This window comes from Notechis scutatus, chromosome Z (genome assembly GCF_049901735.1).
Source record: "Notechis scutatus isolate UNSWTSFEM ecotype Mainland chromosome Z, rNotScu1.2, whole genome shotgun sequence".
Classification (NCBI taxonomy): Eukaryota; Metazoa; Chordata; class Lepidosauria; order Squamata; family Elapidae; genus Notechis; species Notechis scutatus.
Window position 1 is genome coordinate 5,790,129 of NC_142025.1, and position 21,768 is coordinate 5,811,896.

Below are 21,768 nucleotides of genomic sequence, written 5' to 3' on the forward strand. Positions count from 1 at the left end.
CGCACATGTGCAGCGGCTCAGGGGGGGTCACGTGTGCATTGCATTATGAATGCAGGCATGCAACAACTAAAAGGTTTGCCATCACTGGTCTATAGTCTACAGGTGGCACTTGGATTGAACCCACAGTAACAGTCCATGTGACCAGATCTGACCTTACAATCTTCTTTGTGGTGGTTGTTAAGCAAACAGTTGTGAACGTTATTGTCATTATATAAACCCATTGCTTACAATGGGGTTGCCTTGACAAGAAACTGGAAGTAAACACGGACATAATTGTGGACACATAACCGTGGCGAATTGCAAAACCCTGTATATGCAGCTGAGTGCCCAAAGTGTCATATGACTCCAGGGCAGATGTTGGAACTTGAAAACCAGGTCGTAAATATTTTATTTATTCATTTATTTGATTTGTCAATCGCTTACAAGATAATAGGTATAAGTATAAACATGAGTAAGAATACAGGAAATAGGAACTAATAATTGGGGACAATAGGACAGGGACAGTGCGCACGATGGTGCACTTATGCACGCCCCTTACAGACCTCTTAGGAATGGGGTGAGGTCAATAGTGGATAGTTTGAGGTTAAAGGAGGGGGGGTAAGAGGATGTAACAACAGAGTAAACAGAGTAGTTTTGTTGTTTTGGAATTTGTTTTAACATTGAAAAGCTACTTAGTGATTATAAATCTAGGATGTATCATACTAATTTGTTAGTTTAGATGCACTTTCAGGTTAAGCATGTGTATTAGTGCCAGTGATTACCTGGAAAGTTAAAACAGAAATTGTTATTCTGTATTAAGTTCTAAAATAATAACTCATAATCATGTTCCTCTTGGTCTTCAGAATGGGAAGAATCCAAATTTGAATTACCTCCCGGCCTGAAAGAAGCTATCAAAAAGCATCTGATTTGGCAGTGCTGTTCGCTGTGGTTGCAAATAAAGAATATATTGAAGAAAATAATGATAAATCCTTTAATGGAACTATTTATTACACTGTGCATTATAATAAATACCATGCTGATGGCATTGGAAAAACTTTCATTATCACCAGAACAGGTTACTAAAGGAAATAATGTAAGTGAATTCAAGTTCTTATTAAGGTGCATGCCAGCCAATAATTATGTTTTCTGGGAAAACGTTTCTTTTTGAAACCTCGGTTCTCTAAATGTACCTATTAATTATGCATTAAATTATTCATTTTCTTCTACTCAGATCTCTGAACTCAGTCAATTGCATAATGAATTGGCCAGGGCATCTTCAGGAGCAGTCAAGAAAACTTAAGATGGTTTTAATAATTGCTGTCTTGATTTTTTTTGATGCCTTCCTGCCCATTATGTGCCCCTGGAAGTGGCGATCAGATGAAAAAAGAAAATAGCACAACAATTATATTCTTCTATAGGCATGAAAGCTGGCTTGGGTCAATTACCAGGAGACTCTGAGTTCTAGTCCTGCCTTCTGCATGAAAGCTATCTGGGTGACTTTGGGCCAGCCACTCTCTCTCAGTTCAACTCACCCCACAAGTTTGTTATAGGGAAAATCAGTGGAGGAAGGAGTATTAGGGATAGTCACCATCTTGATTTACTTATGAAGTAATAAAGGAGGGATACAAATATAATAAATAAATAAATAAATAGACTTTGCCTTCTGCAGTAATAAATCCGGAGCAATCAGTCTTTCATAGTTTTGATGTATTTTCTTGTAGGTGTTCACTGCCATTTTTACAGCTGAAATGGTCCTCAAGATGATTGCCCTAGATCCGTATTACTATTTTCAGTGCTCCTGGAATGTGTTTGACTTCACTGTGGTTATTGTAGGCATAATAAACCTGTTGCTAAACATGCGAGCACCAATTTTCAGAACGGTAATAAAGAACCCTTTTGATTCAGTCAAGTATAAGTCTTTTATGTCCATCCTGTGAATGAACTCCTACTTTTTAAAGGAAACGAATTAGAATGCTAAATTTGAGTAATGAAGTGCCTTATTTTTGGCAATAATTAAATTGCCCTGCTTTTGCTGGATGCATGTTCTATGTTGTTGTCTTGGTACAGTACAAGGTGAGAACAAATAATATAAAATAATAACAATCATGCCCTCTTCTCCTGAGCAGGCCTGCTAGAATAGCTTGTCACCAGAGAAACAGCATATGAAGCAGCGTATTTACCTGTTGATTCAGAAAGCATTTCCTGGCATCAGGAAGCATTTGTAATCTTCTCTGGATCATCAGTGTCAAACATGTACCATATATACTTTCAGAAGTAAATGTCATCCTCTTGTACAAGTGGGTGTTTATACAAAAGGGCACTTTGAATTTCCTTTTGGTAAGAATAGTCTGATACCTATTTTATCAGTAGAATGAACTGTGTACCTAGTATAAAACTCAAATCTAACTGCTGGATTTCTGTGTTCTTTCCTTTCCTCCCCAACCCTGCCTTATCCCCAACAGTTGAGAATCTTCAAACTTTCGAAATTTTGGCCAGCTTTAAATAAGCTTATGAAAATAATGTTGAAATCAGTAGGCCCTCTGGGTAACCTCACCCTTGTTCTGATATTCACTGTATTCATTTTTGCTGTGGTCGGCAAGCAAGCCTTTGGGAATTATTACAGCGCTGTCACTGCTAATGCTAGCATCTGCAAAAACGATAGTATGCCAAATTGTGCTTCCACTAACAGCTCTGAGACATGCCAGTTGCGCTGGCATATGAAGGATTTTTTACATTCATTTCTTATTATATTCCGAATTCTGTGTGGAGAATGGATTTCTACCATGTGGGAGTGCATGCAAGTTGCTGGGGAAGGACGGTGCATAATTCTGTTCATGCTGGTCCTGGTTTTAGGAAACCTGGTGGTAAGTTTCCAAATATTTTTGTCAGAACTATTTAAATTAGAGCCCTTCTTAGTTAACAAAATGAGGAAGGGAACTTTCCCCTCCAAAATCTGTCATCTAATTTGTAGAATAATGCATAATGTGAATTTTTATTTATTTATTTATTAGACTTGTATGCCCCACATCTTGCTTAGAGGTGTCTCTGGGTAGCTTACAAAAATTTTAGGTGAAAAGGAGATTTGTTTCCTCAATCTTGCATCTTTCTCAGAGTTGATAAGCTTTTACAGTACTGGTATATACAGTTGTACAGTACAGTGCAACTTGTGGCTACAGTTGCGACCAAAATTTCTCTTGCTAAGTGAGATAGTTATTAAGTGAATTGTGCTTTATTTTACAACCCTTCTTATCACCATTGTTAAGTGAATCCCTGCAGCTGTTCAGTTAGTAACATACTTGCAAAATAAATTTGGCTTCCCCATTGACTTGTCAGAAGGTCACAAATGGGGATCATATGACCCCATGACATGTCATAACTACATGCAACAACTACAGCATTGGAGCCAGTAGATGGCAGTGTTTGTAAGTTTGTTAGTTTTATCTATGGTATGCTCTATGTCTTTTCTCTATATAGAAAGTTTCATGTTTCCTTCTAACATGCAGTAAAGCACATGGTGATTGTGCATTTTGTTCTTGAAAGTTATATAAACAGAATTTCTAGCGAACTTAATAAATAATCCATAATGCTACTAAAAAAAATAAATTCACTTCATAGAAATCATCATGAGTCAAACTCAGTTGGAAGAAAACTTTTGCCAGATTGAAGGAATTGGCTAAATTAATGACCGTGGGAGACAATGTGATGCATTGTTCATTGCTTCATGGATTATTTTTTTTTCATTGTTCAAGTCATACTATTTTCACTGGTTTCAAGCACAGCCAGAGAAAAGCTGGAATTAACACCTGCTATCTCCTGTGTTGATCTTTCAGAATTTGTACTGAATGCCCACTCTTTCTACCCTCAGAGAAGGAATCGTGACTTTCTTTTTCAGCCAGGTCTTTAGCATAAAATTAGTAATGATTTTAGCAAATGCTTTTACTGGACTTTTGATAGTTAGCTGCCTTGAGGATTCTGTGGATGGAAAGGGTGTCATGGATTGAAACTTCTAAGTTCCTAATAGAGAAATGGAACTTGGTTGGAGCTTCCTAACTACCTCACTTTGTGTTGAAGGGAGAAGCAAGTGAAAAAAATTTATCCAGTTATTTCAGGAACAAAACTAAAGAATTGGCAGTATTTGAGCAGTGGTGTTTCCATGGGCCACTTCCAGAGCATAGTGTTTAGACTGCAGAAGAAAACGGCTTGATGTTGTAATCCTATGTGTATCGATTCAGAAATAAGCCTTATTATCCCAGGCCTTATGGATAGGGTTGTAGTATAAACACAGGTAGTCTTTGACTTACGATCACAATTGAGCCCTACATTTTCATTACTAAGTGAAACAGTTGTTAGGTGAGTTTTGCCTCACATTACGACCTTTCTTGCCAGTTAAAAGAATCACTGCAGTTGCTCAGTTAGTAACACAGTTGTAAAATGAATCTGGCTTCTCCATCGACGTTGCTTGTTGGAAGGTCACAAAATGGGATCATGTGACTGTGGGACATTGGGATTTTTGATCATGTGAACCATGGGGATTCCACAACAGTCATAAGTGTGAAAAATGGCCCTAACTCCCCTTTTCTGTGCCATTGTAAAGTACTCACTAAATTAATGGTTGTAAGTGGAGGCCTACTTGTATCTTACTCTCAAATAGATACTTTTCTAATTTTTTTTTAAAAAAATCTTGCTTTTCCCTCCCACTCAGGTCCTCAATCTCTTTATTGCTCTGCTGCTGAGTTCCTTCAGTAGCAGTGGTTCCGAAACAGAGGAAGATAACTGCAAACCTGACCCTGGAAAGGCTTTAGCACTTATTCAGAGAGGGCTGCGATTTGTCAGACTTTTCCTGTGGGATTGGTGTTGCCATGTCTTCCTGAAGAAGCTGAGGAGAACAGGCACGAAGGAAAAGAGTGAGACCACCGTCACTGAAAGATCCTGTGATGCCGAACCCACGAAAGAGATGTCAGAGAACTTTGCTGGCAAGGAATCCTTCGGGAACTGGGATAAACTTCCGTGGGATAGAAAGCAGGAAGATTTCACGATAGATTACAGAGAGATCCCCCCTATTCCCCTGGCTGAACTGGAAACATTAAGCATTGAGGAAATGGACCCTAGTACCCTGGTAGGAAACAATTATCCTAACTTGCTTGGGGGCAGGGGATTCCCTATAAAATATAATTAAACAACTGGGGAAATTTCTTTCTAGTTTTTAAGTGGTTCTGTATTGGCTTCCTTTTTTCTTGACATGTACCAACCGAATTTTCTATTAGCAGTGGCATCCAAAGGGATTAAACAGCTTAATTGGTAATAAAAGCTCTTTGCCAGGATAAAAGAACTGAAAAATCATGACTACAAGTAGTAATTCTGGTTGTAATTCTGTAATTACAACCATAATTGGGACCAGAGTTTTCCGCTGTTAGCCAGGGCAGTTGTTAAGAGAATCGTGCCTGATCTTATGATCCTGTCTGTTAAGCAAATCACTGCAGCGAATCATGCAGTCGTTAAGTGAATCTGGCTTTCCCCCATTGACTTTGCCTGTTGGAAACTGGCAGGGAAGGTTGTATATAGGGATCACGTGACTCCAGGATGCTGCAACCATCATAAATACATTCCAGTTGCTGAAGAACTGAATTTTGATCATGTGATTATGCACATACAGGTAATCCTCAACTTAGAACCACAATGGAGCCCAAAATTTACATTGTTAAGTGAGAAATTTGTTAAGTGAGTTTTGCCCCATTGTTTTTGTTAAGTGAATCACTGCAATGTAATTAGTAAAATGGTTGCTAAGTGAATTGGGCTTCCCTGTTGACTTTGCTTGTCAGAAGTTTGCAAAAGAGGAATCACAAAACTCCTGGTCACTGCAACCATCATAAATGGGAGTCAATTGTCAAGCATCTGAATGTAAATGACACGACCTTGGGAATGCTACAGCGGTCTTAAGTGGAACAATTGGTCATAAGTCCTTTTTTCAATGTCGTTGTAACTTCAAACGATCACTAAATGAACTGTTGTAAGTCGAAGACTACCTGTATTGTGCCAGTCATAAATACGGGAACTGTTTGCAAGGCCCTTTTTCAGTGCTGTTGTAACTTGGAATGATCACTAAAGAATGGTTGAAGTCGAGAATTACCGCTATGTAAGTTGAATAGCAGATCCTGAGAAGAGATGAGGCGCTGGATTTCTCTCATTTTACTGTATATCTGAGGTGGCCCATTGTCTCAGCTGAGCTTGTCAGCTGGCAGCCTGTTGTCTCAGCTGGGCTGGAAAGCTGGCAGCCCGGGTTTGAGACCCAAGTGCCACGTGAGGGATGAACTCCTGCCAACCAAGCAGTTTGAAAGCATGCAAATGTGAGCAGATAAATAGGTACCACTTCGGTGGGAAGATAACAGCGTTCCATGACATCATGCTGGCCACATGATCATGGACATGTCTTTGTCAGCACTGGCTTAACGGCCTTGAAACAGAGATGAGCATTGTCTTCTAAAGTCAGCAACAACTAGCGAAATAAAATCTGATGGGACTCCTTTATTTTTATATATTTATTTAACTGTATTTACAAGCCTCTGGAGGAATAAACATTTGGACAACAGACTTTTGGAATAATCCAAATATAGTTCTAACATGCATATACAATACAAAGCAATGCATGTTTCATGCCCCGAAGCATGTGGATGACATAATTTACTCTTGTGTGTTCATTACATTGATAATATTTCAGAATAAATGGTTAAGATTGTGTCATTTCTTTACTGTTGTTAATACCATTTTATGTTTGATATGGAATTTTTTGGTGATGGAAAAGCTTGAAGAAGAAAACATTTTGGCATAGCAAACTATTTCTTGGCTGTCTTTTTCTAGGAGAACAATCTGCGAAAGAGGAGAGAGATACACCAAGGCCAAAATCGAAGACTCTCTTCTCAAGTTTCTGACACTACAAGTACTTGGTCTTTGGATATACCCAAGGTAAAGCAAATAAAAATGGTCAACACAGCTTCTTCATTACTTGCTGAGAAAATTGTACTTTGCATTCTCTAAAATTTGACCAGTAAAGTTACCATTCTTAGGTTACTCTTACAAAAAGGTTCCAGAATTTATTTATTTTTTTGTCTCATCCCCTTGGCATGCAGTGGGCCCTTTTCAGGGGTGGGATTCTACCAGTTCAAACCTATTCACTAGAACCACTTCTTAACATTCTAAGCAGTTCAGAGAACCGGTTGTTAGAAGAAATTACTGGCCTAATCCTGTAAGGAAGGCATGAAGGAAACATTCTGGTGTTGCTTACAGAAACTGCCTCTCCGTTAACCCTTATTACATTCTTGGCAGAACTAGACTTCCTGTCTCAGGAACTTCTCTGGAGTTTTTTCCCCCTCCTTTGCTGGTACTTTGCTTGTGTGGCGTGGCCATTCAAAGTTACAATGGCACTGAAAAAATTGACTTATGACCCTTTTTCACATTTACAACTGTTGCAGCATCCCCACAGTCATGAGAGGCCAGGCGAGGAGATGCGTGCCTCAGTGTGAGTGATATTGAGTTGGCCAATAACATGACCACCAAGCCATGTCCACCCAGTCACATTACCACCAAGCCACACCCACCACCTAAACCACACCCACAGATCCAGTTGTTAAAAAAATTGAATCCCACCCCTGGCCTTTTTTATAAGCATGGAAAGACAGAACTGATTTTGTGTGGTCCCCTTTACCCCCGCTATACTGTACTTTACTACCCTCTGTCAGGGCAAGCAGTTTTTGAATTTAAAATCCAAGCAAATAGCATCCGTTCTTCAAAGGTATGTCATTTGAGTGAACAATTAATCCTGTAGGAACTCTTAATTGTATAAACTCAAAATACACTCCATTTAGAGCACATCATACTGTCGTAGCAATAAGGCCGATCAAAACATTGAATAAAGCTTTTTACATTTCACTCATTCATTTGTTTATTTGTTATCTAATTGACTTATGAAACCACCTGTTGACAAATGATTCAGGGCAGCCCATGAAATGTATAAACAATGACTCGATTTTAGAAAACCTTACAATGAAACACAGTATAAAGACATAATGTGGCAGTTAGGAAATAGGAAGTACTGTGTTTCTCATATAATAAGGCTGGGTCTTATTTTTTTTTGAGCCCCGAAAAAATGGCTAGACCGTCTTTTCGGGGGTGACTTAATTCCCGCCCCCTTGCATCTTCGGGCGGGCGGCGATGGCTTGGATGTTGACCTCGGCGTTGGGGCACTTCGTATCGGGGTCAACGCAGGCAGCACCATATCCGGGTGTGCAACAAAAGTACTTCCTAACGGCAAGCCCCCACCATTTCCCCCTCATTTCGCATGTTTTAATATAGGCCTTAATTTGGGGGAGGGGCTTAATTTCATTTCATGCCTATAAAACATGCTGGGACTTCCTATTGGGGGAGGCCGTATTGTTGGAGAAACAGGGTACATATGTACATACTGTGGCTTGCCTCCACAAGTTGTGGGCACTCCATCACTGGAGGTTTTTAAGAAGAGAATGGGCCGCCATTTGTCTGGAATGGTATAGGGCAGTGGTGGCTAACCTTTTTGGGTTCCTGTGCCAAAAATTGTGCGTGCGCTTGCATGCTCACACTCACGTGCCAGCACCCAGAAGTCAATACGGACCCCCCACCCCCTACGCATGCGTGCATAATCCCCACCCACCCACCCCCACCCCCGACACCCCCTTACCTGCACTGCACCTCACAGCTGATTTTTGGCCGGTTTGAGGCCTTTTTCAACCTCCCAAGACTTGAGAAAGGCTTCTGCAGGCTTCTGCAAGCTTTGTAGGCCGAAAACTAGTCCCGTTTCATCACTTCTGGTATTTTCAGAAAAACAGGAAGTGACAAAACGGCCGAAAATCAGCTGTGAGGCATGCACATGCACAGTGAGGTAAGTTTGCCTGCAGCTCGCATGCTGACATAAATGGCTCCGCGTGCCACCTGGGTATAGGGTCTCCTGCTTGAGCAGGGGATTGGACTAGAAGACCTCCAAGGTCCCTTCCAACTCTGTTATTCTATCTTTTGCACATGAGCAGTTTGGGGTAGTATAATGTCATCCTGAACCAAAGCAGAAAATCTCCAGGTCCAGATAGTCCTCAAATCATGTTTTTCTTGTGGCTTACGATTATGTGTGTAACTTAAGCCACGGATAAATTCCCTATGTATCGTAGGAGTTTTTCTGCATACCACTTGGAGATCTCAAAGCTCTGGTGAAAAGTATGTTGAGTTTCAGCCTTTTTCTTTTCCTGTCATGAATAGAATGTTCCTGAATAATGTGCAGAGCTGCCCTTAATCCCCCATGTGCTGATTTTGGTTTTTCTTTTCTCATATCCAGAGATCGGATTACGATACGAGCTGTTCAGAGATCAGCACAGTGGACCAGAGATCTCCTATCCATCAGGTGCTTGAAGTCAAAAAGGAACCTCAGGACTGTTTCCCACAAGGTGAAGCCCAGCTTTCTTGGCAGGAAATTAGTCCGGATAGAAAGACCTGTTGAAATGTTGATCAGTGGCAGCCATCCTTTTTAGTAAATGTGCTAGCTCCAATATTATGGTTCGCCTGGATTATTATTATTATTATATGGTTGCACGGTTAGCCAGATGTTTAGACTGGATTTGGCATCTTAATCCACCTATTGAGTCCTTTCCAAAGACCTAGGATTGATAGATGGGGATGTTTGATGATGTTAAAGGTTATAAGCTGTTCTGGGTAAAGCAGGATTCGCTTGCAACTACCTTATTGTTATCTTTGCTTAACTACTTGTCAGTTGTTATACGTACAGGTCGTCCTCAACTTACAACCACAATTGGAACTGGAATTTCCATTGTAAGATGATGTGGTGGTAAGTCAAGTTGCACCTAATTTTATAACAATTTTACAGCAATCATTAAGTGAATTGCATGGTTGTTGGGCAAATGAAAATTGCAAGCAAATCCTGCTTCCTCAATGGTATTTATTGCCAGATAAAAAATTGCAAATTGTGATTGTGTGACTGCAGAATGCTGCAACTGGTCATAAGTGTGATGCAGTTTTGCAAAATTCTGAATTGCAGTCGTATGATTGCAAAAAGAAAAAGAGAGAGAGAGAGAGAGGGGGAGGGAGGGAGGGAGGGAGGGAGGAAGGGATTGGGACGTGGTCCATTTTGAAGAACTAATTATTTCTTTGTTCTTTATTTCAGTCTTCATGAAATTGTTTCCATGCTGCAGAGTGAATACAGATGCATTTCCAGGCAACACTTGGTGGAGATTTAGAAAAACCTGCTACAAAATTATAAAACATAATTGGTTTGAATCCTTTATTATATTCATGATATTACTGAGTAGTGGTGCTCTGGTAAGTTTACTATACTTTGAATCAACTCTGCATTTCTTTAGCTTCTGCTGTTAACAAGATACTTACTAATAATACAGATACTAGACTAGATTATGGAATGGAATAGATAGAGAATAGAATAGAATAGAATAGAATAGAATAGAATAGAATAGAATAGAATAGAATAGAATAGAATAGAATACTTCATTGGCCAAGTGTGATTGGACACACAAGGAATTTGTCTTGGTGTAAATACTCTCAGTATACATAAAGAAAAGGTACATTTGTTAAGAATCAAGAATCATAATGTACAACACTTAATGATAGTCATAGGGTACAATCAACAATCAAATCATACTAGGAAACAGTCAATATAAATGATAAGGATACAAGCAACAAAGTTACAGTCCTACAATCACAAGTGGGAGGGGATGGGTGATAAGGAGTGATGAGAAGGTTAACAGTAATAGTAGTGCAGACTTTGTAATAGTTGGACAGTGTTGAGGGGATTATTTGTTTAGAATAGAATAGAATAGAATGGAATGGAATGGAATGGAATGGAATGGAATGGAATGGAATAGAATAGAATAGAATAGAATAGAATAGAATAGAATAGAATAGAATAGAATAGAATAGAATAGAACAGAAGACTAAAGTAGACAACACTAGACTAGAACATAGGATAGGGTAGGATAGGATAGGATAGGATACAATGGCTTTATTTGGCTATGTGTGATTGGATAAACAAGGAATTTGTCTCCAATGCATAAGCTTTCAATGTAGATAAAAACAACAAAGTAACATAATCATAAGATACCAATAGGAGAAGGTAGTAGAAAAGGTGAGAAAGATCATAGTAATACATCTCTACTACATGGGTAAATATAGAGCAGAATTTAAGGATTAGATTTAGCAGAGGGATGACACGAGGGGGGGAAAAATATTTGTGTCTAGCTATCTTGGCATGTAATGTCCTATACTGGCTTCCTAGGGGGAGGAATCAGAAAAGTTTATGTCCAGGATGTGAAAGGTCTATAGATACAATATTTGATTTTATTATAGTTTAAATAACACCAGATTTATAATTCCAGATCTTTGAAGACATCTACCTTAATAAAAGAAAGATAATAAAAAAAATTCTCGACTATGCCGATGTATTCTTTTTCTGTATCTTTTTCTTGGAGATGCTTCTCAAATGGGTGGCCTATGGCTTTAGAAAATATTTTACTAATGGCTGGTGTATTCTTGATTTCTTTATTGTATGTGTAAGTACCTTGTATTTTCTTGTTATGTGCATTGGTGCAATGTGGAAATAGGCAAAATGGTTTCTCACATAGAGAGCCTGATAAAAACCATTCTCATTTTCTATATCTAACAAAGTAAAGTTCAGTGTAGAGAAAAGTAAGGTGTTATACTTAGCCACCAAAAACAAATGTACAAGTATAGATTAGGAGAATCTTGGCTCAAGAACAGTAACTGTGAGAGGGATCTTGGAGTCCTAGTAGACAATCACTTACAAATGAGCCAGCAGTCTGCGTCAGCAGCCAAAAAAGCCAACAGTCCTCCCTCATAAACAGGGATAGAATCAAGATCACATGAAATATTAGTCCTGCTTTATAAGGCCTTGATAAGACCAGACTTGGAATACTGCATCCAGTTTTGGTCGCCATGATGTAAAAAAGATGTTGAGACTCTAGAAAAAGTGCCAAGAAAAGCAATAAAGATGATTAGGGGCCTTGATGCTAAAACATATGAAGAATGGCTGCATGAATTGGGTGTGTCTAGTCTAGTAAAAAGAATGGCTAGGGATGACATGACAGCAGTGTTCCAATATTTGAGGGGCTGCCACAAATAAGAGGGGGTCAACCAGGGGTGGGATTCTACCAGTTCGCACCTATTCGCTAGAACCGGTTGATAACATTCTAAGCAGTTTGGAGAACTGGTTGTTAGAAGAAATTCCTTGCCTAATCCTGTAAGGAAGGCAGGAAAGAAATATTCTGGTGTTGCTTACAGAAACTGCCTCTCCATTAACCCTTATTACATTCTTGGCAGGACTAGACTTCCTGTCTCTGGAACTTCTCTGGAGTTTTTTTCCCCTCCTTTGCTGGTACTTTGCTTGTGTGGAGTGGCCATTCAAAGTTATAATGGCACTGAAAAACGTGACTTATGACCCTTTTTCACTCTTACGACTGTTGCATCATCCCCACAGTCATGAGAGGCCAGGCAAGGAGATGCGTACCTCAATGTGAGTGATATTGAGTTGACCACACCCAGCCAATAATATGACCACCAAGCCATGTCCACCCAGTCACATGACCACCAAGCCACACCTACCACCTAAGCCACGCCCACAGAACCGGTTGTTAAAAATTTGAATCCCACCCCTGGGGTCAACTTATTTTCCAAAGCACCAGAAAGCAAGACAAGAAGCAACAGATGGAAACTAATCAAGGGGAGGAGCCGCCTAAAACTAAGGAAAAATTTCGTAACAGTGAGAATAATCAACCAGTGGAACAGCTTGCCTTTAAAAGTTGTTGGTGCTCCATCACTGGAGGCTTTTGAAAAGAGACTGGACAACCATTTGTCTGAAATGGCATATCCTGTTGGACTAGAAGACCTCCAAGGTCCCTTCCAATTCCGATGTTCTATGATTCTAAGCTAGTGAAGACAATAGATGGAGGGAACAAAAAAGTGTGGGTGAGGGAGAGGAAACTATATGTCAGGGCTTTCAACTGATATTTGTTAAACTTCTTAGCATGGTTTTTCCTGGAAGCAAACCAGAATTACAAGGTTGTCTTTTGCAGTTCAATCGTACTTTTCCTGTTTTCACAGGTATCTTTGCCTATAGCAAGAGGTACATCAAAGAAAAGACAGTGTGATAGTAATATCTCCACGAAATCTCTAAGAACATTGAGGGCCCTTAGACCTCTTCGAGCACTGTCTAGATTTAAAGGAATAAAGGTATTAAACCTACCTTCCTTCCTTCCTTCCTTCCTTCCTTCCTTCCTTCCTTCCTTCCTTCCTTCCTTCCTTCCTTCCTTCCTTCTCTCCACCCTCCCTCCCTCCTTCCCCCAAAGATTATGTTCCAGATACCGTATACCTATCTTTAGGAACTGGGTTTTGTTTTATTTCAAAGGAATAGGATTGATGCATTGTTTCAGCCATGGCTCCTTCTCTTTCTCTTTTGAGGATTGCAGGAATATTGGTGAACACTTAGGATTCTAAGGAAGAGTCTAATGAAAAATATTCGCTGCTGTCCTAGTCAAATTCAGCCATATATTTGAATAATGCTGCTTTACCTAACACACAACACTTTCATATTAGGAATTTATTATTCAAAATAGTGCTTGGTAAGAGGGGGCGAAATCATCCTCTGGATACATTTTTTTGTTTTTGTTCTTTGGTCCATCTGCTTTTCTCCCAGATTCTCCTGATTTTTAATGAAGGAAAACACTTTGAACCTCCAGCTGATCTAGAATGTACGGGCAGGACAAAGCTTGGGATGGACCAAGATGAGGCGCTCGGATCTTGTAGGGAGGCTGTACTACAGGACAATGTTTCTCAACCTCATTTGTTCCTACTACAAGTGGTCCTCGACTTACAACAGTTCATTTAGTGATTGTTCAGAATTACAACGGGACTGAAAAAAGTGACTTATGACCATTTTTCACACTCATGACCTCATCCCCCAATGGTCACTTGATCACAATTCGGATGTTGGCAACTGACTCATATTTATGACGGTTGCAATGTCCTGGGGTCATTTAATCCCTTTTTGCGACCTTCTGACAAAGTCAAATGGGGGAAGTGAGATCCACTTTTCAACTGTGTTACTGATTTAACTTGCACTGAACAAATGTGACCAGAAAAGACATAAAATGGGACAAAACTTACTTAAAATTTTTTTCACTTAGCAACATAAATTCTGGGCTCAATCTGGTAGTAAATCAAGGACGGCCTGTACTATTTGTTCTTGCAATAGGAATTAATGGTGTATCTCCATTTTTTCTTTCTTTCTTTAAGGTTGTTGTGAATGCTCTGGCTGGCGCTATCCCTTCCATTGGAAATGTGCTTCTTGTCTGCATTGTACTTTGGCTGCCATTTAACATCTTAGGAGTGCAATTGTTTGGAGGAAAATTTTCATGTTGGAACGTTGAAAATAAGAAAAGTTGTATTAATATGACTATCAACTTTGATCATGTTGGGAACGGGTACCTAGCTCTCCTTCAAGTGGTATGTTTAATTAGATGGATCTTAAATATACGTATTTGAGATAATAGAAAATACAGTGCTTGTAGCTCAGGTTTTAGATTTTGGCAGTGGTTTGTTCTCCAAGCTTGTTTCAATTTAGTTTCTGAACGTTTTGTTACCAGACTAGCTAACATCCTCCTCCTCAGAATTTTCTTGTCCTGTTCTCTTTACAAATATCTTGTGTGCCAGTGTGGTCAGTTGGTCGTTTGGTTGATTATTCATTTGGAGCTATATTTAATATAGACATTAAAAATCTTTTGTACAGCACAATATGCTATTAATTAGCAGACTGTTAAGAGTTGATTTGTGGGGAAATTTGTTTAGGGAGAAAAAGCTATGAGGAAAGCTTAAAAAATCAGTGCTGGGAAAAAGGGGGAAAAAGACAATTGAAATGCCCCTGTGCTATTTGGACAAAGTCAAATGCAATCCTTTTTGTTTACACTGCAGAGTAGAACAGTGAGTTGATTATGGTTAGTAACAGCATGATGGCTTCTCTAGTTATCTAAACCCAGTTTGTACTGGGTATTTCATAAAGCAGTATTTCATAAAGTGGAGGGGAAAAAATCTTGTAGGTGTATTATAAATAAAATTAATAATAGTTGTAATTATTTCCTCTAACTTTAGAAGTTAGGGAAAATTATAGACAACATTACCTGGCGTTGAATCTTGCTGCCTTGAGCAAAAAATGGTCATCTGTTTTTTCTTTTTTTCTTTTACATATCAGGCAATGCATGATTCTCTTTTAATTATTCCTTTGTCAACCAGGTGGGATGGGAGAACTAAATCTATGCTTCTGTTTCTATCCTGTTCTGGACATCAAACGAGGCAGCTGGATCAAAGGAAATCAATACTGTCCTCCCTTCTTAATTTTCTATAATGTTTTCATTTCAAATTCAAATCCTCTAGCCCAGTTGTAATATTTGAAGTGAATCAGACAAGAAAATTAGATGCTTAAAGTGACAGCATAATAAATAATGTGTGGGAATAACAATAAAATAAAAAATACAGTAAAGTGTGGGAAAGGTAATTCCATTATTTTACATTTCTGTGTTTTGTCCAAGAAAATTGAATGCTTGTTATCTGCACCTAATAAGGATTTTATATATTTCTGAAGAAAAAGAAGCAAATGAATGTTGTTTTAAGAACAGAAGAGGTCCTGTAGTGGCAGAATGGGGAAAGGCTGCAATGATTTTGAGAACACAGTAAGGTCTGCCTCTACCAGACAAATCAAGGAGGAAAAGTATAGAAAAGTTTAATAATTTGGCTTAATAATATCTCCATTTGTTTTCTTGCAGGCAACATTTAAAGGCTGGATGGACATTATGTATGCTGCAGTAGATTCAGCTAATGAAGTAAGCTGTAAAAAAGAAGTTGCAATGTTTCTCTTTTTTTCAGATATCTTCCTGTTCAATTAGCAATCTTGCACTATTGTCCCCAAAACTGTAGTTTTCCAGCTTGAGCATCAGAGAAGCTCTTGAGACAACATTAGCAGATCTTAAATGCTGGTCAATATTGTGGCTAAAAGAACAGAAAAGAATTTACATTAATCAGCTGACATTGTTTAGGGACAGGTTTGGGATTAAATACTAAAAAATAAGAATATTCAAATTCACTTCCAAATTTAGGAAATGCTAATTTGGCTGTAATATTTTTATGATATGTAGAAAGCTCATCAGTGACATCAGTGCAAAGAAAAAAATTAAAATATCTAGGTTCATGCTTCATATTAAACCAGGAATTTTTTTTAAAAAAACCTCATATTTTGTTAAAGTATAATGTCTGGGGTCACATCTTGATAAGATATTATGGGTCAGATCAGATTAAATTAACAAGAAAGATTCCATGTTATAGCTTAGCACGAAGTATGAACCCAGCCATTCTTTGCCACAGCCACTCCTGCAGCTCATGGATAAGATAGGAAAGTGGAATGGGGATGTGGGAGCTCCATCACTGGATGTTTTTAGGAAGAGACTAGACAGCTATTTATCTGGAATGGTACAAGGTCTTCTGCTTGAGAAGGAAGTTGGACTAAAAGACTTCTAAGTTCCCTTCCAACTCTATTGTTCTGTTATTCAGATTTCCAAATTCCCTGCTAGGAACTCTGTGAAACAATTGTTTTCATGGCTTCTGTTGGATATTTGGCTAGTTGGTCATTTGTGATGGTAATGATAACCCAATTACTCTGTCCTAGTTGGAGTCTAGATCAAGCAGGGTTCTAGATCAAGCAGGAGCTAAAAATAAATTTAGATGTAAAACAAAGAAAGGTTCTGTTCTGAAACAAGGGACGGCAAAATCAAGTGTTGGAAGAAATTTTCTGAGTTCATTCCCAGCTGGAACACACCACAGACACTGAGAAGAAATGGAAGCAGAAGCCAGCTGCTAGAAAGTGGAATTCTTTTAATGTAGGAAAGCAAGAGGCAAAAAATGACACAGCTAGAGCGTTCTTGGCTTGCAAACAGCTTGGAAGTATGAATGTGAACCTTTTATGCTTAATTCCCCTTTGAAGCTCCTGCAGCTTGATGGGTTTTGATGTGTTCCTGATTACCCTGGGTTCTGTGTTTTACTAGGTTAATCTTGGTCCCAGGACTTTTGTTTTTCCTGTCCTTGGGGTTTCAGGGGCAGGGGGGAAAAAGGAAGTTTTGGGTTACCTTGGAGAGTTTATTTTTAGCCTGATTCCCATTATCTTAATGGCTCTACTTAAGTATTTCTGTGGTCAGCTGTTGTTACTTTTGTAACAGCCATTAGCAGGGCTATTCTGAGTTTTCCTTTCAGCTGGTGATTCTTGGTTTTCTTAAAGGGGGAAGGGCTTGAGTCTCTTGGCACTGTTTTCTGAGGTTTCTGGTGCTGTGAGGTTTCTGGCACTGTCCTTTTGGGGTGTACTTCCCACACAAGCAAAGCAAATATTGAGTTTTATAAGGCAAAGCAGAAAAAAAATTAGGCCAGTTCTATGCATTATGGGAAGTTCAAAGAATCTTAAGAGGCTTGAATGTTGACTCAGCAGCCATCAAGGATTAAGCATTGCACTGGAGCTTAGTTCCACCAGAGCAGCTAGCCTGTTTCCTGTTAAATCAAGCATCTTGAATTAAAAAAAGAGTAAATGGCTTATTGACTTTTCTACAAGGGGAGAATAATTTTACTGAGGCTTTTGAGTCAGGAAGTGTAGATGTCCTTAGGCCCGGGAAACACAATCTGAACAGTATCATTTTGCATTAGCTTCCCAGGCCAGGGAAGATGTCATTTCTGAAAGCAGTTCTTTTGCAATGCTCCTCTAGAGAGCAATTCGTGTGAGGGGTCCTTGTACTCTCTGAGCTTGATTGTTCTGCAGATGTTTCATGATCCAAACTAGGCAACATCATCAGTGCTAGTCGTTTTGCATATCCTGAAGGAGAAAAGTTGAAACCCAGAAGAAGGATATTGATCATCTGTATTATTATTATTATTATTATTATTATTATTATTATTATTATTATTATTATTATTATTATTATTATTATTATTATTATTATTATTATTATTATTATATTAACATCAGATTTAAATTAGCCTGTTTTTATTTTTACTTACTTATATATATTTGATCTTATTTCAGAATTCCACCCAGCCATGTTTTGAAAACAACGTATATGCATACGTTTACTTTGTGGTTTTTATTATATTTGGATCCTTCTTCATGCTGAACCTCTTCATTGGTGTGGTTATTGATAATTTTAACCAGCAAAGAAAAAAGATAAGTATCTAACATAAAAAGACAACCAAGGCGCATGAAGGCAAACAGTTACAAACTCTTTCAAGTGTATGCAATGGCAGTGTGTCAGTGTGGTGTGTTTTACGGAAGACATAGGAAATATGGCAGCTGAATATAGTCCTGGGAAAGATTCTTATAGAAAGAGAATAATCCCCAACAGCTAATGCACCTTGCTCTCATTTTATATACAGGTTGTCCTTGATTTACAACCACAGTTAAGCCCAAAACTTCTGTTGCCAAGTTACATATTTGTTATGTGAGTTTTGACTCGTTTTATGAGTTTTCTTGCTAAATTGCTAAGTGGATCACCGCAGTTAATAACACTGTTGTTAAGTGAATCTGGCTTCCCCACTGACTTTGCTTGTCAGAAAGTCACAAAAGGGGATTATGTGATTCCCCCAGGCACACTGTGACGGTCATAAATAGGAACTAGCTGCTGAGCATCTGAATTTGGATCATTTGATCATGGGGCTGTCTAAGTCATTATTTTTTTTCAGTGCCTTTGTAACTTTGAATGTTGCTAAATGAACTGGTGTAAGTCAAGGACTACCTGTATTGCCTTACCACTGTACAATCTTAGTTGGAAAGTCTGCGGAAAGTCAGGTTGGGTTAACCTTTTGCTGCAAAACCAATTAGAAGTTTTGAGGCACCAGACTATTAGAACTGCCTCAAAGAACAGGATCGCCTTAATTTCCGTAGATTGTGCAAGGAAAACTTTCTGTTCTTTTAGTGATTACTTCCTTAACTCACGGAGCCTGTAGGTGTCCAGAGATGCTTTTGGACTGGTTTCTTAGTAACCACCATCAACGGTTCACTTACTGACAGCGCTATCTTTAGTAGTTTAGCTAGCACTTTTATTCTCTAATCTTTTAGGCCATACAGTCAATCAGATGACATGTCCTAGAAAATCCAAACAGAAGACATATTTTAGTTTAGACAGTGTCTCTGTTTCATTAGAGTCACAAAGTAAATTAAGCAGCTCCAAGCAACAGAAGTAACAAAAGTGACTACAAGTCACTTTGACTTCTAGAAACAAAAAAGCAATAAAAATGACTTTATGGAGTGCACAAAGAGATTGTGAGAAAAAAAGTATTTCATTTAAAGAACCACAAAGTTCTATTCTTATTATATCACAATTACCACTAACGTTGTAGAACTCTAGGATAGTTGTACCCAAATTCAGGAACTTTTTCCAGTTAAATTAAAGAGTATATTTTAGAAGGTGACGTATCCATCCATCTTTAACATCGAGTTAGTAAATATTCAAGTTGTAAAGAGCTTTGTCTGTTGAAATTCTATTTGTTGGTACTAGCTGTTTAGTTGGCTTTGGACAATTCTTGTCTTTTGAACAGAGATAAATAGATGCAGATAAAAATATATTTTAGAAATTTAATAGCAATGTTATTATTCTCTTATACCTAGGTGGAGAACTCATCTTTTTGTCAGAGGATCAAAAGAAATATTACAATGCACTAAAAAAGCTTGGTACCAAGAAACCACATAAGACTATTCCACGACCTCTGGTAAGGCCCTTGCAAACATCAATGCATTTGCATTATTACCAACTTGGAAAGACTTTTCAGAAATTTTGGTAAAACATTTTTTTCCCCTGCATGAGCCGTGGTGGCACAGTGGTTAGAATGCAGTATTGCAAGCTAACTCTACCGATTGTCAGGAGTTCGATCCTGACCAGTTCAAGGTTGACTCAGACTTCCATCTTTCCGAGGGGAGTAAAATGAGGACCCAGATTGTTGGGGGCAATAGGCTGACTCTGTAAACCGCTTAGAAAGGCCTGTAAAACACTGTGAAGCAATATGTAAGTCTAAGTGCTTTTGCTATAATTCAATAGGTTACAAATAGAACAGGAGTTATGGCCGTAATAAGGGCTGCATGTTATAATTAGATTAGAATTAGAATTCTTTATTCGCCAAGTGTGATTGGGCACACAGGAATTTGTCTTTGTGCAAATGCTCTCAGTGTACATAAAAGAAAAGATGCATTCATCAAGAATGATAAGGTGCAACACTTAATAATAGTCAGAGGATACAATAAACAATCAAATTATACTAGGAAACAGTAAGTAAAAATCGTAAGGATACAAGCGACAAAGTTACAGTCATGCAGTCACAAGTGGGAGGGGATGGGTGATAAGGAGTGATGAGAAGATTAATAGTAATAGTAATGCAGACTTAGTAAATAGTTGGACAGTATTGAGGGAATTATTTGTTTAGCAGAGTGATGGCTTTCAGGGGGAAAACTGTCCTTGTGTCCAGTTGTTCTGGTGTGCAGTGCTCTATAGCGTCGTTTTGAAGGTAGGAGTTGAAACAGTTTATGTCCGGGATGTGAATATTTTTACAGCCCTCTTTTTGTTAAGGTTATAACTCATGACTAACCCAATTTTACGATCTTTCTTTGGTGATCATTAAGCAAATGGAGCAGTTGTAAAGTAGCTACCATAGACATTAAGTGAACATTGCAGTCATTAAATGAACACAGTGGTCATTAAGCGATCCCATGGTTTGCTATGGGGCAGTTTTGCTGAAATAGCAATAGCACTTAGACTTATATACTGCTTCACAGTGCTTCACAGCCAGAGGTGGTATTCAGCAGATTCTGACCAGTTCTGGAGAACCGGTAGCAGAAATTTTGAGTAGTTCGGAGAACCAGAAAATCCCACCTCTGACTGGAGAATTTACAGTATCCTTCCCCTGCCACGCCCACCAAGCCACACCCACAAAACCGGTAGTAAAATTTTTTTTGAATCCCACCACTGTTCACAGCCCTCTCTAAGCAGTTTATAGAGTCAGCCTCTTGTCCCCAACCATCTGGGTCCTCATTTTACCCACCTCAGAAAGATTGAAGACTGAGTCAACCTTGAGCCTGATGAAATCCGAATTGCCAAACTGGTGGCAGCCGGTTCAGCAGAAGTAGCCTGCAGTATTGCATTCTAACCACTGGGCCACGGAAAACTGAAAATGAATGTCAGTTGTCGGCCAAAGCACCAAATGTAATTGTAAAATTCTATGGAAATTCTCAGTCATCCAGGTCATAGTTGTCCCCAAAATGCTTTTCTTTTCAGGAGGCAACTGGACTTTCTGTTTTTTCTTTGAAGACGTTTTGCTTCTCATCCAAGAAGCTTCTTCAGCTGCGACTGGATGGTGGGGAATGGACAATTCTATAAAATGACCAGCTGCCTGCAAGGAGTATAAATCCTCCCATTCCCCACCATTCAGTCAGAACTGAAGAAGCTTCTTGGATGAGAAGCAAAACGTCTTCAAAGAAAAACCAGAAATATCTGTGGGATCGTAAAAAGTTGTAAATCAGGCCAATTGCCAAGCATCCAAATGACTGTGGAAAAGTCAGCCATCAGGATTGGAGTTGTAAATACCTGTCGATGCATCAGACCTTCAAACAATCGCTAAATGACCAGGTGACTATAGTTGCATTCTTATAAAACTTAAGTA

The 21,768-nt window shown here is 38.8% G+C and overlaps 1 protein-coding gene across 2 annotated transcripts in view; it reads left to right on the forward strand.

The window, feature by feature from the left end:
* Nucleotides 1-21,768, forward strand: part of LOC113419491 (sodium channel protein type 5 subunit alpha-like) — a 140,364-nt gene that overhangs the window by 15,725 nt on the left and 102,871 nt on the right. For both annotated transcript variants that reach the window (XM_087947848.1, XM_087947847.1), the window contains exons 7-19: nucleotides 843-1,072; nucleotides 1,701-1,859; nucleotides 2,442-2,843; nucleotides 4,682-5,095; nucleotides 6,835-6,939; nucleotides 9,332-9,440; nucleotides 10,175-10,329; nucleotides 11,400-11,573; nucleotides 13,141-13,269; nucleotides 14,332-14,541; nucleotides 15,855-15,911; nucleotides 18,149-18,290; nucleotides 19,727-19,827. In XM_087947848.1, coding sequence (XP_087803974.1) covers nucleotides 843-1,072; nucleotides 1,701-1,859; nucleotides 2,442-2,843; nucleotides 4,682-5,095; nucleotides 6,835-6,939; nucleotides 9,332-9,440; nucleotides 10,175-10,329; nucleotides 11,400-11,573; nucleotides 13,141-13,269; nucleotides 14,332-14,541; nucleotides 15,855-15,911; nucleotides 18,149-18,290; nucleotides 19,727-19,827 — 2,387 coding nt within the window. The remainder of the gene's footprint in view (nucleotides 1-842; nucleotides 1,073-1,700; nucleotides 1,860-2,441; nucleotides 2,844-4,681; nucleotides 5,096-6,834; nucleotides 6,940-9,331; nucleotides 9,441-10,174; nucleotides 10,330-11,399; nucleotides 11,574-13,140; nucleotides 13,270-14,331; nucleotides 14,542-15,854; nucleotides 15,912-18,148; nucleotides 18,291-19,726; nucleotides 19,828-21,768) is intronic.